The sequence below is a fragment of the Dermacentor variabilis genome, chromosome 2 (assembly GCF_050947875.1).
Source record: "Dermacentor variabilis isolate Ectoservices chromosome 2, ASM5094787v1, whole genome shotgun sequence".
Classification (NCBI taxonomy): domain Eukaryota; kingdom Metazoa; phylum Arthropoda; class Arachnida; order Ixodida; family Ixodidae; genus Dermacentor; species Dermacentor variabilis.
In genome coordinates, this window is record NC_134569.1 from 74,022,018 (window position 1) to 74,039,852 (window position 17,835).

Consider the following 17,835-nt stretch of genomic DNA (forward strand, 5'->3'; position numbering starts at 1 on the left):
AGCCAGTGTATTCGTAGCGGCACCCCGCGGCGACCGCGGTATCTACGCCATGTATCCGACCGCAGCTTGATGTCAGCTATTGACCAATAGCAGCCATCTAAGGGAATGACGGAATAAAGCGTCCGACGACGAAATAAAGCGTCCAGTAGAGAGTGAGAACCGGGCCTTCTGTTGAAAAGAGAGCGCTTTAGAGAAAGGTGACTTCGTGATCCACTTGCGAGTTCCACACACCGCATACGACAGCAAAACTTGGCTGATATATGTTCACTGCAGCGTATGCTACCCGCGGACTATGTTATTTCACCAAGCCCGAGGGGTGGTTCAGGGCCCCTTTTCTGCGACTTCGTATCATATGTGATACGGCATTGTCTATTCCTCAAGGATTACGTTTAAACGAGGTACACTGAAGCTCGAATATCTAAACGGCGAAAACAAGTGAAGTGTCCACCGTCTAGAGGAGCGCAATGCTGGTTTCATCCGCATGCGAAACCTAGGCAACCGTCTCAACTCTCTTGACCTCACGTGCGATTGCGAAGGACGGCGGAGTACGCCCGCCATATATCTAATCTTATGTTTCGTTCTCTGGTAGAAATCGGCCTGACTGCACTGTACAAATCAAAGTGAGATTCTACGCTGTTGGCAACTGTCGATCAACGCACTACACAAATTCACCGCTATGCCCTACCACTAGAGATGATAAGAAACGAGCGCGGAGAGCGTAAACGTGCAGTGCACTCCAAATGGCTTTTTAATTTCAGCGCAAGAAAGAGGAGAGCTACGGGTGTTGAACGTAAATCCGTTGGTTCCTGTCACACTGGCGCACCGAGGTATCAACTACATGTAGTGGCTGGGTAGTGCGAGTTAATGTCATAAGTGTCTTTATCTACCTTCATTTTTTTTTTATCGGAAGGAATTACGTTGCCCTAAATGCGTTAAAAGTTCGACAAATTGTTCACCACTGGCTAATACAGACTTCCAACTCTCCAAAAAAAAGAAAAAAAAAGAAGAAAAGTGCTCTCAGTGCCTACTGATCTAGAGGAGCGCCATTAGCGCATCATTTGCACGTAAAACCTTCGGAGAAACGTAATAAATAAATAAATAAATAAATAAATAAATAAATAAATAAATAAATAAATAAATAAATATTGTGATGACACATAACTAGCCAAGGCATCAACTTACCCAGCATCTAAATATTGCCACGGTATTAACACGCGCCAATACGTACGTGTCAGTACGTGTCAATATATAACTTGAACGCAGCGATTATACTAAACTATGGTGTTGCACGATACACGGGATCGTGCTACCGTGGCGTATCGCTTTACTACATTACGCTGCCTTAAGCTAAGGAATTCCTGACATGTGACCGAAGGTTGCTCGTCACTCCGTCTCTGCCGCCCACCCTCCTTCTTTTACTTCCTTCGTTAGAGTTCCGGACGGCAACGTGACACGATTTGAATCAACCCGCGGCGTTCCAGAACAGCAACCGCGCTGTTTGGAAGGCGCCAACGTAACTAGAACTCGTTTGACCCTCGGAGCTAATATATAGTGCAGAAACACGGCGACGAAAACACGATATAAGGGGAGGCGGAATGAGAGAGGAAAAAAAGAACCGCAGAAGCACGGTAACTAAAGAAAACACAATATATATATATATATACTGTGGCATTGGGGAGAGCTGCCACACATTCCGGCTGTCCACGTACAGCCGGGCGGCCTGAGCCATGCACGCGTTTGGCATTGTCGGTATGTAGGGGGTAAACAAAAAAAAAAAAAAGGAAAGAAATTAACGCGGGGCAAGGAAGGAATGAACGCGGTCGACTATATATACGGTGCTGCGCATGCGCCCTGTCTCCACTTCCGGCTAATCTGACTCGGGATCTGGCGAGGCAGGAGCGCGTGGCTCTCTCTGTGGGCAGCGCGAGCGGTGGCGGCGCGGTCCGCAGAGATTGCATATCGAGCACCTGCTTGCGGCGGCCTCCCGCCCCGTGGGAGCCCTGCGAAACCACGACCGGAATGCTCGCGCACGACGCGCAGGGGGCGCCTCGGTGTGGGCTGCGTGCTCAAGCAGATGGCGCAGCGAGAGAGAAAAAAAGAAGACGAGAAGAAATACGGTCTCGTATAGCGCGCGGAATGAAAGCTATACAGTTGTTGAGTGGCGTATATGTGAACGGGCCATTCGCTGCGAGTAATGCAAGGCGTGGGCCCCGCGCACGCATCGAGGGCTGGGTTGTTTCGTTTTGCTTTCTTCTTCCGCGTCCTCCTCTTCTTCTTCTCTCTGCGATGTTAACACCGTGACCCGTACGCGAAGACGCCTATAAGGAGCGTCCCTAGATAAGCGCATTCCATTTGCGAGTGTGTCCGAGGTTTTGGCTTTTTGTCGACACCCGCCATCATTCTTGCGCTTGTGTGTCGAAAATATAGAGTGACTAAACATCCCGGACGTCGCGGCGCTGTTCCACATGTAGGTCGGCCTATTCGGGACGTCCGTTTATCACGCATTGGCGCCTGGCGATACTCAGAGCCATTAGACCGTTTTACAGCACAGACACATCGCGCACTCATTGCCAAAGAGCAGCGAGTTTGAATTGTCCAAACATTCCCAAGCTTCTTAATTATTTTTTCGTTTAAAAACATAACAGAGTGTTTTCGGTTATTGAAGAGGATTTTTAGTGACAAAGTAACACGACATGACATCCCTTTAAACTGAGGGCTAAAACAGTGTAAAATGCGAGAATAGCAATTACTTATCAAAGCAGGATGGACTTCTTCATTTGACAAGTTGGCAAGATAAATGTCTTTCTATAGGGTGCAGCAGGCACGTCATTGAGAGACAGGAAAATACGGAATGACTAAGCCTTCGGCCTCTTTTTCAGGCCATTGATGCCAAATGGCTCCGCTCTCGATTCCTCAAAGAGCAGGCGCCCAACGTGACGTGAGGAGCCGACTGCGGCTCGTATGTTGCCGATTGAAAGTATAAAATAGCGAAGATATCTCGCTGTGACATTACTTTCTGGACCCCCTGATCGGTCAGGTTTGCGTTGTATTTCGCGCTTACTACTGCTGAAGATACTGCAACTGGTAGAATTGTGCGACCGCCTTAGACTGTTGTAGCGCGTAGCATCGTGTTACTGTGTGAATTTTTCTCGTTTATTTTTTTCTCTCTTCTTTCTCTTTTTATTCTCTTTACCCCTTTCCCTAGCACAGGTTAGCCAGCCGGTATTTACACTGGCTAACCTCCCTGTCTTTCCTTCCCTTTATGTCTCTCTCTGCAACTGGTATCTTTCCGAGCCCATGTTAGCTACAGGAGGTACCAAGCACTCTTGTCACAGCCCTGCGCATATTCTAACCCATTGAAGAAGGCATTCAAACTAAAAGACCTGGAACCGCCTAGCGTCTGGGCCGAGGAGGACTTTTTGTTTCGAATTCAAATGATTTCAAAAACTAACAGTACCCTTGGTTTTCTTCGCCGAAATTTCCGCCTCGCTCTCGTTCTGTTGAAAATATTACTATATAAAACACTCGTGCGTTCTAAACTCGAGTACGCTGCACCCATATGAGACCCGTATACACTAGCTCACTAACACAGTCCTTAAAATTAGTTCGAAACCACTCAGCTAGGTTTAGCCTCTCTAACTACTATCGCTTAGTCAGCGTTTCTAGTGTGAAGCAACAGCTTGACCTACGTACCTCTCCATTCTACTAGACTTCGAGTTTCCCGCTTATGTCTGTTTCATAAAATATACTACACTAAGAATGACCTAAAAATGGCACTTTTTTCGCATCCAAGCCATTCGTCATTCCGTATTGATCATCGAATGAAGATTGGGGTGCCTCAGTGTAAAATCAATGCATACATGGAAGCCTTCATTCCAGAAACAAGTCGAGACTGGAATCGCCTTCCCGCCTCCATCATCGCTATCACAAATCATGATGTGTTCAAGTCGGCTATCTAGGATCATGTGCTGCCTCATCAGCCATTTTTTTTTTTACTATTGCTACTCCTCTATGTAATGCCTGTGAGGCCTTTAGAGTAAATAAATGAAGTGAAATGAAATGAAATTACAAAAAAAAAGGAGCTGAGAGATTTTGCACACAGTGAACGGAAGCCCGGGGAGAAATGCAAGTTAATGCCTGATAAACTTGTCATTGGCGATAAATTCTATACGTTAGAACGGAATTTCTGGCAGCGTCTTTTGAGGGGTGTGTACTTAACTCGGTTTTCCTGAGTTGTACTCTCCGACGAAGTACGTTCCCTCTGCGAACGTATGAATATTCATTTGTTCATTTCTTAGCACCTAAACGCTCGATAAAGGAATCATGTGTGCGACAGTTATTCAGTATGTGAGGGATCGAAAGTGGAATCTACCATCCATTTATTACGTGTCGAACTCCTGCACCAATGGACGAGGACTACAAGTGCGCATATTATACGGTTATAGTCGCACGGACAGACGTGAAGCGAGCTCTACGTTGCGGCTTTGTTATCTTCATTAGTATCCCAGTAGCTTTACCACTCAGTTATTTATCTTAGTATTGTCATTTACTTCTTTTATTTGTGTTGTAAAACACAGAGAAATTGGGCAGCCGAGTTACTCTATGACTTCATCGCCGCACAACAACCTATGTATAACAAAACACAACAGTCATCCACGCTCCCTTTCTGTGCCGCAGTGCAGGGCATGCTATGGGCGAGGCAAAGCAACACTCACCGGATCCCTCATCGGGCGTGTCTCTGGGCATCGGTGACTCGGACGAGTCCTCCGGTTCGGACCTGTCACTGTCCAGCTGGCTGCTCTCGGTCAGCAGCTCGCTGCCGGTCTCTTCCTCGGGGATGGTATCCATGTCGCTGCCTTCGAGCAGCGCCGCGGCGTCGGCTGCCTCCGACGGGTGCTGCGCGCCGCTGCAGCAGCCTTCGACCGCGGCCCGCTCTTCTTCGGGCGGCGGCGGAAGCATGCCGTACATGCCAGCCACCACGTCGAGGCCGGGATGACACACGTCCGAGTCGGGGCTGTCCAGGAGACGGCCTTCCATGACGACGTCTTCCGTAGCGCGTGCTACGGCGTCGTCGGTCTCGTCTGCATTGACAAAACGGCAACTTTCGTTGGCTGGTTGTTCGATCGCCTGTGACGTATTATGGTGAGCTTTCGTACAGTGTATGCGGAGACCATCGCTCGCGGCTGCGGTAGCTCGCGTTGATCAAAATCCGTTGCCGGAATAAAACATTTTGGAATTCAAGCCTAATAAGCCATCGCAGCAGAGAGCGACGAAGGTTCTTCTACAATTCTTAAGTACAGCAAACCTGCAAAAGCGACCGTAACCTTAAGTGGTGTTCATTGTGCAGAACGTACTTCCGTGTTGTGGTAGTGGGTCTCTCTCTCTCTCTCTCTCTCTCTCTCTCTCTCTCTCTCTATATATATATATATATATATATATATATATATATATATATATATATATATATATATATATATATATATATATATATATATATATATATAAATATATATAAATATATATATATATATATATAAATCTTTCTTATCTTTTACATTTCCCTCCCCCATCCCTCACCGTTCGGTAGCAGACCATTTTTCTTTTTATTAACCTCCTTAACTATGCCCCTTTTCTTTCTTCGTCGCCCTCTTTCTCTCTATTTGGCTTAAAGTGTATGTGCCAGAGAAAGTAAACAGAGCAGTGTGTTTCGCTATATACAAGTTCGACGAATGTCTACGACGTTATTGGGCCCAGCACAAGGTCCTGCGGGCTGGATTCCTGGCGACGACGACCGCACTGCCTTGAGGGTGGCATGCGGAAACACTCGCGTGCCGCAACTAAGATACAAGTTAATGAACCAGATGTGGTCAAGGTTAGTATTCAGCCGTCCACTACGGCGTCTCCTGTCACCCACGCGTCAATTTGGCATGAAAAACCCCTTCAGTCATCTTCAACAATTTGGCGAGTTGAAAATCAACTGGACAAGAGCATATTACGCAGATCAGAAGTTAGGTAAAAGTGGCCACCATCATTTATTGGCATTGGAGCTAATGAACTGCTTTTACCACGTCCAAAAGACGGGAGTTATAAGCGAACGCGTCGTCCCGAACATCAATAATAATTCTTTAATTATTTTATACAATCGAGATCATGAATCGATACGAATAAACTACCGAGCGGAAAGTATTAACAATGGTAGCACAAGGAACGTCGCTGAAGCCAACGTTTCGACAATGGGACTTGTATTCTTCAGGGCCCGTCGAAGACATGCTCCATTGTCGAAACGTTAGCTTCAGCTACATTCCTTGCTCTACCGCTATTAATCGCTTGAAGCCTCCATCTTCATATTGTTACGATATCATCGAGCGATTCTCAAGGGACGAGCCGCCGCGAGAACGACGACGAAGTGGGTCTGTGCCCTTGGCGCAGGCGAATGTCGGCCTGGTGGTCTGGCTCCAGTGTAAATACCCTGTATATAGCCTCTTTCATCTGTGTTTTTTCCACACGTAACAATATGAACCTTCCCCCTCACCCCTCACCTCTCTCTCTCTCTCTCTCTCTCTCTCTCTCTCTCTCTCTCTCTTGTTTTCGATACCCAGCCGAAAGACACGCACTATAGCAGAGTGTGTACACTTTAAATCGCCACACTTAGAGAGGAAAAACGATGAACAAGCCCTAGCCCCGGGAAACCACCACAATCGTCTAAATAAATCAGCGATAGGCCAAGTTTGACGTCCGAAAGCATTTATAATATAACCGAAATTGGCTATACTAATCTTTCCGCACTTACACAGCACCTGACAGAAATTGCTTGGTATGGCGTGCCCGCGTGAATCGGCGGCACTCACCTAAACCTAGAGCGCTGCGGCTCTCAAAATCTCATTTAACGTTGCTCCTTGTTGAGCTAGTTGGTTCACATTGAATTAAAAGGGGAATGAGCATGATATGAAGAAGCATATAAAACGCGTAGACAAGGCTTCTACGTGTCTTGTGTACGCACTTGTAACCCTGTCTTCATGCTTTTTTTGCGCCCATTAATCTTTTCAACTGATAACGTTTAAAATATCGTGCTGAAGTGAAGCAGCAGCGCCACGCAGTGCTTCTTCTATTCAATTTCGCTGCCTGTGCACCTATCGCCGTTGCATTACGATCGTCGTGTCGAGACGTGTACGTGGTCGATGGCCGCTGTGCTAAACTTGACGCATTACGTTGTGTTTTGTACAGATAAGCTACCTTAACGCTGTTAAGGCAACGTACCGCGCTTCTATTCCTCCACTGTTCCTCTGCTCCGTATCTCACTGTTTTCGAAAGCTACAAGGCCGAACAAGAAAGGCAATGTAAGAAGAAACAATAAAAAATACGAGTGACAGTTTAACAAACAACGTGGACTGCAAGGTATAACTTGCTAGACGTAGCTCAGCAAAAAAAAAAAAAAAAAAAAAAAAAACGCGACCCATTTCGCTGTACTTAGCCATTAGCGCTGGCTCCTTCAGTGTACCTAATGACAATTCGTACTGTGTACTAAGGTTGTTCAACGAATAGTCCAGAGAGGCTGTTGTTCATCACGCTTTCGTTCCACATCGGCGGCGGAAAAGACACAGATCGGCACGTAGCGCTGTGGGGAATCAACAATCTCAATAGTCTTATCTATGGGCCTGTGTACAATAAGAAAATGTAGAGGACATCAACCTTTTGTTGCAGTTGGTTGGTAAGCCATGCTGAAACAATTTTTTTTTGTCGGAAAACGGACAAAGGCTATCGTGTTAGGCTCCTGTCAGCGCCAAAATACTTCCTCCTTGAGATACGGACGCCCGAGTGCAATGGCACTCTCGCATTACCGATGAACGCGTGCCTTCACAAGATACACTACAGCTGAGTGAAATACCTACCTTCCCGCACTGCAACTGAGCATGACTCCAATGAATTTCAATAGCTTGTTCGCATGTATCTGATGTCCGGACGGCTAGTAATCCGTGCGCAGACTCTCTCTCTCTCTCACTCTTCTTTTTTTACTTACTAAATATTAATGATGTGCTCTGTTTTTTAGTGTAAAATTCCTGCGTTTGCAATGCATACTTGCAATACTTCCATTTTTTTTAATGTTTAACGTATGTCCTCTGCGTGCATGGTATTTGGCTGTGTATCCGGTTTTTGCCGTGCTTTATTGCAGAGTACTCAGTATATCGTTGTAGTGCTTTTTCTTTAATTTTGCGTGGTATACCTTTATTTGAATATTAAGCCTATGCAGGTACGTACCCCCCACCTCCCTTCCGCCTCTATGTAATACCCTTCGACAGAGGGTGTTTAAGGTATAACGAAATAACTAAACAAGCAAGTTACAAATGGGCGAGTATACGACTTACTCGGGCGGAAGAAAATCCCCGGGTCATATACGTCGAAGTTGCTGTAGTGAACAAACCCATTATGACAACGAACGAAAGTTAGTCGATAGTCACGACTTTTTGTACAGCCCCAGCGGACTTCTTTGAAAGGTTCAGCAGTAAGTAGCATGATCGCAGTATGCTAGTGAAGCAGCGCACTTACACGGACACAGTGAAGACAAACAGGAAAAGACGACACTCGCTGCTTTCCTGTTTGTCTTCACTGTGTCCGTGTCAGTGCGCTGCTTCACCAGCAAGGTATGATGATCACTCACCAACTAGCCCAACTTTCCACTTTAATGATCCCAGTAACTTCCCACATTAGCTGTTTGCGGCTCTCCACTCTCTTTCTCTTTTTATTCCCCTTAACCCTTCCCCCCGTGCAGGGTAGCCAACCGGAACTACCTCTGGTTAACCTCCCTGCCTTTCTCTGTATTCTCTCTCTCTCTCTGTTTGGGGCTCTCGCACAAGCAGCACAGCTAAGAAGTCACGTGGCCGCGTGGCGTTCACCACAAGCTGCGAACAGAGCTCGACCTGCAACCCACTCGCGTAGCGTGAGATCACCAACCTCGGTATCCGCCACAGGAATCCAGCATGTCGTTCGGAAGTGAGTCGTCGCTACCGCTCGGCTCCTCGTCCGCACTGCGCAGAGACGAAACAGAAAGGGAAGAGTGAGAACGTTTTATCAGGCCACAAACACTTGACTTCAAACGAGCATGTTACTGCGCGCAGCACTTTGTTCACGATGTTCGGCAGTATTCAGAGAGTTGGCGAGGCACGTACACCGGTGAGGATAAGCGGTCGCATGATAGTGACAGAGGTCGGCCACGCCGACCGCCAGTAAATTCATAGAGCAAATACAAATTTTTTACAGAGCCTGTAAACGGTCGAAATCAACGTTCGCATTATGTCGCTACGGCCTTCAACGCTACTTCCCTGCCTATATCTTCTGAACGGCGTCATTTGCCTTTGGATATACATGGATAGATGTTGGCTTTCTGACACGTGTTTAGCAAAATTTTCAATTCGCTATGGTTTCGTATAACGAACAATCAGACGCACTGCACCTCGGAGATGTCGTTGTGTATGGGGTCACCAGTCGAGGCCAATTTCGTGGTGTGTTCTCTCCGACAACAATTCCCAGCCAGGTCCTAGCCAGGTCCCAGCCCTCCAATTATTTTCCGGTGGCCGCTTGTAAAATTCGAGGGGCGGCGGCAACGGCCATCTCAGCAACACTCGGTATACACGTACAGGTCGCAAAGCGTTTCGGGTTGGTTCAGGACGAAGGTGACCGACCATTAGGGCTAATCGCTCGGGTCACCGTCGACAGAGACTTTCGTTGGCAGATGATCTCTAGCGAGTTGCCTGGGGCACACGATTTATTATTTACACCTTATTTTTTTATTGTCTCTTCTGTCGCCTCAAAGACCCCTCCTTACAAAGAAAAATAAAAGTTGCGAAACAGCCATTTATGTTACGTTGCAGGAGCGGCAAAAGCAGCTTCTTGCCTGTTCCGCAAAGGAAGTGGGCGTTTAAAATCCCCTCCCCCCCCCCCCCCTGCATTAGCACCTCGCCGATTCGAAACAACCCACAAACTCTTGTCCACGGACAAAACAGAAACACCAAGCACCGCTTCCCCTCTCACACTTCTCAGAACGTGGTCCGCCTACGACAGACACAGTCAGAGGCAGCGTTCTCGAGACAGTTATGATATAGGTGTGGTGTGTGCGCGCCCACCGCGTGATGGGTGGTTTCCACTGTGGCGATATGTCAGCGAAATGCTTCGTCGTCTGGCAAATTACACGGGCGTTCGGCAGCGGAAAGTAATTTCCGTTGCCTGGCATGCTACAACTCGTCAATGCTCGGCTTTCATTTGTAACCCGCCGATCCCAACCTAACCACGTCGCGGAAGACAGATGTTCTGGCGTAACTCGCGACGCGGGATTGCATTGTAGGGTGTGCTGCACCAGAAATGCTGTAAGACTCGCCGTTATTTCTCATTTCTCCTTTCGAGGCCGGAACAACCGGCGCGAAAAGCGAGGAAAAATGGCCCCAAATGTGACTTCCGAGGTTATAGCCGTAATAGCAGCCTTCCAAATACCATTGTAACCTGCAATTGCGCACGCGCGCTTATCGGTTACAGCTATAGGGAGGTACAGCAGAGGAGGGCTGAGCCTTTCTGGACGTTTATTAAATGTATCCACGCCTTTCGAGCTGCATTATTACCGGGTAATATCCGCTTTAGACGCGAACTATGATGGCCCGTGGATAAATGTGTCGAAGTTATCCATTTCATGCCGCAAGGGGTATGCTCGAAGAAATTACAAGCAGAGACACGATCCAGCTGTGCCATCGCTAACGAGTCCACGTAAATACATAGTAATTAATTGTCAGCCCGGGAGAGTCGGCCACGTTTCGTTTCCTTTTCCTTATATAAACTGCATTAATGGCTAAAAGCACGAGCGCAAGGTAAATATTGGATGCCACAGACCCGTTATTACGATAATGAAATCCCTTCGCCATGCTGATGCAGCACGAAAACCTCTGACTTCCCCTCAAATGTGGTAGAGGGCCTTCATTGAAATGATGGGTGGTAACGTGAAATGGAATCGCATTAGGTAAGCAGGGCGCCCAGTTTACATGCACTGGAGCTAAGTGACCTGTTGTTTTTTTCATTGGCATCACTGCGAGGAAGTGGCGAAACATTACGCAGGGAGAACTCAAGACTGCTTACGTGTGATAACGCGAAAGCATTATAGTCGCTTTGGTGAAATGTTTGGCGCGTTCCTTGTCCGCTCAACCTCTCGCCTGCATTTTAACTGCGCTTCGGTGAGGCCAAATGAAAAAGCGCCAAGCCTCTCAACGGGCTCGCTTGCCCGCGAGGACCGCTCAGCGGCATTCAAGCGGACATTAATGCTTTTTATTTGATACGCTCATTTTATACATCCATGACTTGGCCCCACCTCTTAGCATTGGCTGAGCCGTCACGTGCCCGATGACACACGCTCTATAGACCACACGTTCGGACAGCCAGGTGACGTGCGCAATGATAGACGCACTACAGGTACGCATCAGTAAGCCGGAACTGTGGAGCCGCCGTGACGTAGGGGAAGCGTGCTCGCACGCCGGAGGCTCGGGTTCGATTCCCACCCAGACCGAAATTTACCTAACATTGTTTTCAAAGGCTTTAATTTACTTTGTTTACAGGGACCTCTCTGAGAAATTTGACGCCAGTTCGAGTATTTTTTGACGCGGTTTTACTCATTGCCGTCGGCCATTGTTGATACCAACATTCGGCCACGCCGTCGGCTACAAAGCCGAGTGTTCGCGTAATGGGGCAGATAATGCTTTCGCATTCAAAACAAGTAGCATGCTGCACAAGTCGGCGACCGCATTTTGTAAAGCTTATTTTCATTTTACAACTTCTTTTTGCCCTTCGTTAGTGGCTGAAATGAAGCCAGGTTTTTCTTATCGGCGGTACCGGTCACTCGCCGCGACGAGCGATAAGAAATGAGTAGAATAAAAAAGAAATAATCCTTACATATAACGACCCCTGCGTATAATAGTCGAAACGGATATTTCTTGCTCTCCAGAGCATCTTTACAGAACCGCCGGCCCCCACAAGGTCGTCATAAACATCGCGAGGCCACTTCACGCGAGGTCCTAGAACCTGCGATCACCGCATGGAGTGAACGTGTCCCCGTAAACACAAGCTGCCACGCATTCAAACGCAGACCTCAGCGGAATGCGCTCCTCAGAGCGCATACTGCGGAAAGTAAATCTCTAGCAAGAAACAGCGAGCGTATATATCGGATGAAATACCGCCTCCCCGACCACAAACATGTCGCGAGAAACAAGCCCGGGATGAACGGGCGCCGGACGCCGTGTGTGCACAAGGATTTTGCGCACAGCGGCCCCGGTCCCACACCGATAAGTTCAAACACGCAGGCAAACGGAAAAGCGGTTCCACAGCGTAAACGCCTGGCACGTATGCTACGTGTATGTAGTACACACATGTGCTACGCACGCAGCGGGGCAGCAACATGCTGCTGCGTCGTGCTACCCATACGGGACGTTAGTCCTGGCAAAGATCTGCGCAGTCAGTGTCACATAAAACAAGACAACAGACAGCGCGCCCATCCGTGTCCGGTCTAGTCATCACCGGCACCGCATCTCGCATTCTCGAAGCGACGAGGATACACAGAAAGTATAAAGCGGATGCGAAGCGAAACAGGCATGTTACCTGCCCACCACGTTGCGGGCGCAGTGCGTGCTGCTGCGAAGCCGAAGGTCGGCTTGAATCACGCTGTCGGAGACAAAGATAACGACGGATATGATGGTGCATGTACTCGTAGAAAATCTCTCCGTCACGTATACCTGTCGTTATCAAAAAGTGATACGCCTGCATTCTTGCAGGATACATCGCGCTAGCCTTTGACAGAGAACATCAAGGGAGGAAGCCTGGGAGTTTAAACCAAAAAGCACCCGGCTGGCTAACCGGCACAGGGTAAGGGACAGGATGTAATATAAACGTGAGTAAGAGAGAGTCTGAGAGAAGGTTCGCTGAACAAATGCGCCCACCAAGTGCCGCGTTGTGAAAGGCGATCCACCTTGTTTGGTTGTTAAAATTTAAAAAAGAAAGAGGAAGAAAAATGAGAGAAGATGCAATAATAAGTTCGGAGTCTTATGTGCCCATGAACGTCGACATTAATCCCCAGTTCTCCTTTATATGCAAAGGTTCGACGGTCGGCTGATTGCATCTTAGAATTACTCTATTGCCGTATACCACTCCGAGTCGTAAGGGCTGGATGGTGGTAATTTGCACAACGTGCAAATCGAGGAGTGCAGATTTTTGGGCTAGTTGGTTCGCCACCGGACCAAGGAAGTCAGCCCCCGAGCTGCTCTCATTTGCTCGACGGGTCGGCAGCGCTGCACCGAACAATGATGGTAATCGCTGTGTGGGTGAATGCGTCGATGTACTTTCTCGTAGGAAGAAAGCGGCGGTCCATCAGCCTGTGCGACGGGTACAGCAGTTCTTGCGGGAGAGGGCGTTGTGCGTGTTGCCGGTGGACAAAGAGGGAGGCTTTGTCGTTCTCACTGAGGGTGAGTTAAAATTTAAGGTTGTAGAAACAGTTTCTTCTGTAATGAAGCGCTGTGACGATGCCTCGCTGCAGAAAGTAAAAGCGGAAGGAAAAAGGTTGTGTTCCCTTTTTAACCTTCCCCGCCTGGCGAAATGTTTTTTAATAAGTGAGGACCTTCATTTAAAAATCATGTTTTCTGTAAAGACTCACAAATCAGATGGGCCATTTAGAGTGATTGTTTCCGAAAGAGGTACATGGCAGTATACGCTGGCCAGTTTTCTGCAAGATAAGCTTAGCTTGTTTCGTATTGACGACCCATTCACGGTGAGAAGCTGTAATGAGGTAGTGCGGTTCCTTAGGAACAATCGAGAAAAAGGCATAGCAGCCTGCTCCATCGATGTTAAGGATTTGTACTAGTCCATGCCTCAAGGTGCCCTATTGCGATGTATTGATAACTGCATAGATAACTATGGCGTAATTGTATTCCGGTGGAAAATCGCGCGACGCAGAGATTCGAACCACGGTCCTTTCGCATGCGAGGCGGATGCTCTACCTCTGCGCCACCGCTGCACTCTGGCCATTCGAACCTGAACCTAGAAACATTTGACGCTAGAACGTTACCTAGTGAGGCGAGTCTAGCAGTGCTATAGGAGGAATTAGCGGGCGGTAAATGGGATATAATAGGGCTCAGTGAGGTTAGGAGGACAAAAGAAGCATATACAGTGCTAAAAAGCGGGCACGTCCTGTGCTACCGGTGCTTAGCGGAGAGACGAGAACTATGAGTCGGATTCCTGATTAATAAGGATATAGCTGGTAACATACAGGAATTCTATAGCATTACCGAGAGGGTGGCAGGTCTTGTGGTGAAACTTAATAAGAGGTACAAACTGAAGGTCGTACAGGCTTACGCCCCTACATCCAGTCATGATGACCAGGAAGTCGAAAGCTTCTATGAAGACGTGGAATCGACGATAGGTAAAGTCAAAACAAAATACACTATACTGATGGGCGATTTCAATGACAGGGTAGGCAAGAAGCAGGCTGGAGACAAGTCAGTGGGGGAATATGGCATAGGTTTTAATAATAGCAGGGTAGAGTTATTAGTAGAGTTTGCAGAACGGAATAATATACGGACAATGAATACCTTCTTCCGGAAGCGGGACAGCCGAAAGTGGACGTGAAGGAGCCCGAATGGCGAGACTAAAAATGAAATAGGCTTCATACTCCGCGCTAACCCTGGCACCATACAAGATGTGGACTTGCTCGGCAAGGTACGCTGCAGTGACCACAGGATGGTAAGAACTCGAATTAGCCTAGACTTGAGGAGGGAACGGAAGAAACTGGTACACAAGAAGCCAATCAATGAGTTAGCGGTAAGAGGGAAAATAGAGGGATTCCAGATCGAGCTACAGAACACATATTCGGCTTTAACTCAGGAAGCGGACCTTACTGTTGAAGCAATGAACGGCAATCTTATGGGCATCACTAAGGAGTGTGCAGCAGAAGTCGGTGGTAACTTCGTTAGACAGGATACCTGTAAGCTATCGCAGGAGACGAAAGATCTGATTAAGAAACGCCAATGTATGAAATCCTCTAACCCTACAGCTAAAATATAACTGGCAAAACTTTCCAAGTTAATCAACAAGCATAAGACAGCTGACATAAGGAAATATAATATGGATAGAATTGAACATGCTCTCTGGAACAGAGGAAGAATAAAAGCAGTGAAGACGTAACTAGGAATAGGCAAGAATCAGATGTATGCGTTAAGAGACAAAGCCGGCAATATCATTACTAATACGGATTAGGTAGTTCAAGTGGCTGAGGAGTTCTATAGAGATTTATACAGTACCAGTGGCACCCACGACAATGATGGCACAGAGATTAGTCTAGAGGAATTTGACATCCAACAAGTAACGCCGGAAGAAGTAAAGAAAGCCTTGGAAACTATGCAAAGGGGGCATGCAGCTGGGGAGGATCAGGTAACAGCAGATTTGCTGAAGGATGGTGGGCAGATTGTTCTAGAAAAACTGGCCACCCTGTATACGCAATGCCTCATGACCTCGAGCGTATCGGAATCTTGGAAGAACGCCAACATAATCTTAATCCATAAGAAAGGCGATGCCAGAGACTTGAAAAATTATAGACCGATCTGCTTACTGTCCGTTGCCTACAAAGTATTTACTAAGGTAATCGCAAATAGAATCAGGAACACCTTAGACTTCCGTCAACCATAGGGCCAGGCAGGATTTCGTAAAGGCTACTCAACAATAGACTAAATTCACACTATCAATCAAGTGATGGAGAAATGTGCGGAATATAACCAAGCCTTATATATAGCTTTCATTGATTACGAGAAAGCGTTTGATTCAGTCGAAACTTCAGGAGTCATGGAGGCATTGCGGAATCAGGGTGTAGACGATGCGTACGTAAAAATACTGAAAGATATCTATAGCGGTTCCACAGCCACCATAGTCCTCCATAAAAAAAGCAACAAAATCCCTATAAAGAAAGGCGTCAGGCAGGGAGATACGATATGTCCAATGCTATTCACAAAGTGTTTACAGGAGGTATTCAGAGACCTGGATTGGGAAGAATTGGGGATAAGAATTAATGGAGAATACCTTAGTAATTTGCGATTCGCTGATGATATTGCCTTGCTTAGTAACTCAGGGGACCAATTACAATGCATACTCACTGACTTTCAGAGGCAAAGCAGAAGGGTGGGCCTAAAAATTAATCTGCAGAAAACTAAAGTAATGTTTAACAGTGTCGGAAGAGAACAGCAGTTTACAATAGGTAGTGAGGCACTGGAAGTGGTAAGGAAACACATCTACTTAGGGCAGGTAGTGACCGCGGATCCGGATCATGAGACTGAAATAATCAGAAGAATAAGAATGGGCTGGGGTGCGTACGGCAGGCATTCTCAGATCATGAACAGCACGTTGCCGTTATCCCTCAAGAAAAAGTGTATAACAGCTGTATCTTACCAGTACTCACGCAGGGGGAAGAAACCTGGAGGCTTACGAAAAGTGTTCTACTTAAATTGAGGACGACGCAACGAGCTATGGAAAGAAGAATGATGGATGTAACGTTGAGGGATAAGAAAAGAGCAGATTGGGTACGGGAACAAGCGCGAGTTAATGACATCTTAGTTGAAATCAAGAAAGAGAAATGGGGCATGGCTATTTGTAATGAGGAGGGAAGATAACCGATGGTCATTAAGGGTCAGGGACTGGATTCCATGGGAAGGGAAGCGAAGCAGGGGGCGGCAGAAAATTAGGTGGGTGGATGAGATTAAGAAGTTTGGAGGGACAACATCGCCACAAGTAGAACATGACCGGGGTAGTTGGAGAAGTATGGGAGAGGCTTTTGCCCTGCAGTGGGGGTAACCAGGCTAATGATGATGATGATGATGATGATGATGATGATGATGATGATGATGATGATGATGATGAATTGCATTCCAAACTGGGACAGGCATTTCATCCAGCGGGTTGAGCTTCTAACGTTTTATCTAAGGTCTACCTTAGATACTGCTTTCGCACGCCTCGCCACATTCACAGTTGGTGAAGCGAGCAATCGCAAACCTATGTTTCGTGAATGCGCTCCGCAATTCATGCCCCCACCAGATGCCAGGGAGTTTTTGAGACAGAAGAGGGGCTACTGGAAGCAGGCTACCCTATCCACGTGCATTTATCAGTGGCAGAAAATGCGCTGAAAAAACTAGCGGAACCGGATGGTATAGCGCGAACGCAGCCATGAAAGGAGAAAAAAGGTGGTTCTACCGTACATGCATGGCATATCACATGGTTTAAAGAAGGTGGACCGAAAAGTGAAAGTGGACGTCGTATTTTCAGCTCCACAAACGCTATCAAGCATATGTAACACCACCGCTCTGTTGAGAACGACGCGCCGAGGCTGCGCAAAGATCCATCGGCCTCCGTTTGTGCACTGCGCGCAAGGTGCCATATATCGCTTCCCTTTCTCGTGCGGTAAAATGTATGTACGTATATAGGGCAGACAGGCAGATGCCTCAATGACGTACAGGCTAAGGGAACACAAGCAAAAATGGAACTGTTATCGGGATGGACATGTCTGCGTGCATTTTGGCGATTGCGCGTGTAAACAACTGTTTAAGGATTGTGTAGTCGTGTTTAGAACTACAGATAACGATGCGAGGGAGATTGCAGAAGCGAGCTTGATTGCAAAGGAAGGTGCAAATAACTGCGCAGGCGCTCAGTCGATTACTTTGAGCAGGAAGGAAACGGCCTATCTAGGAAATGTTGGGTTGCCCGTGCGATGATCTGCACTCGTTTGAGCCGGTGTAAGTACCATGCTTTTGTGAAATTAAGTTAAGCTGATAGTTAGCG

At 47.3% G+C, this 17,835-nt stretch overlaps 1 protein-coding gene across 2 annotated transcripts in view; it reads right to left on the reverse strand.

Moving 5' to 3' along the window:
• The window catches only part of bbg (PDZ domain-containing protein big bang), a 348,240-nt gene that overhangs the window by 124,890 nt on the left and 205,515 nt on the right, over positions 1–17,835 (reverse strand). For both annotated transcript variants that reach the window (XM_075680936.1, XM_075680937.1), the window contains exons 3-4: positions 8,950–9,023; positions 4,716–5,081 (exon numbers count right to left, since the gene is read on the reverse strand). In XM_075680936.1, the coding sequence (XP_075537051.1) occupies positions 4,716–5,081; positions 8,950–9,023 (440 nt within the window). The remainder of the gene's footprint in view (positions 1–4,715; positions 5,082–8,949; positions 9,024–17,835) is intronic.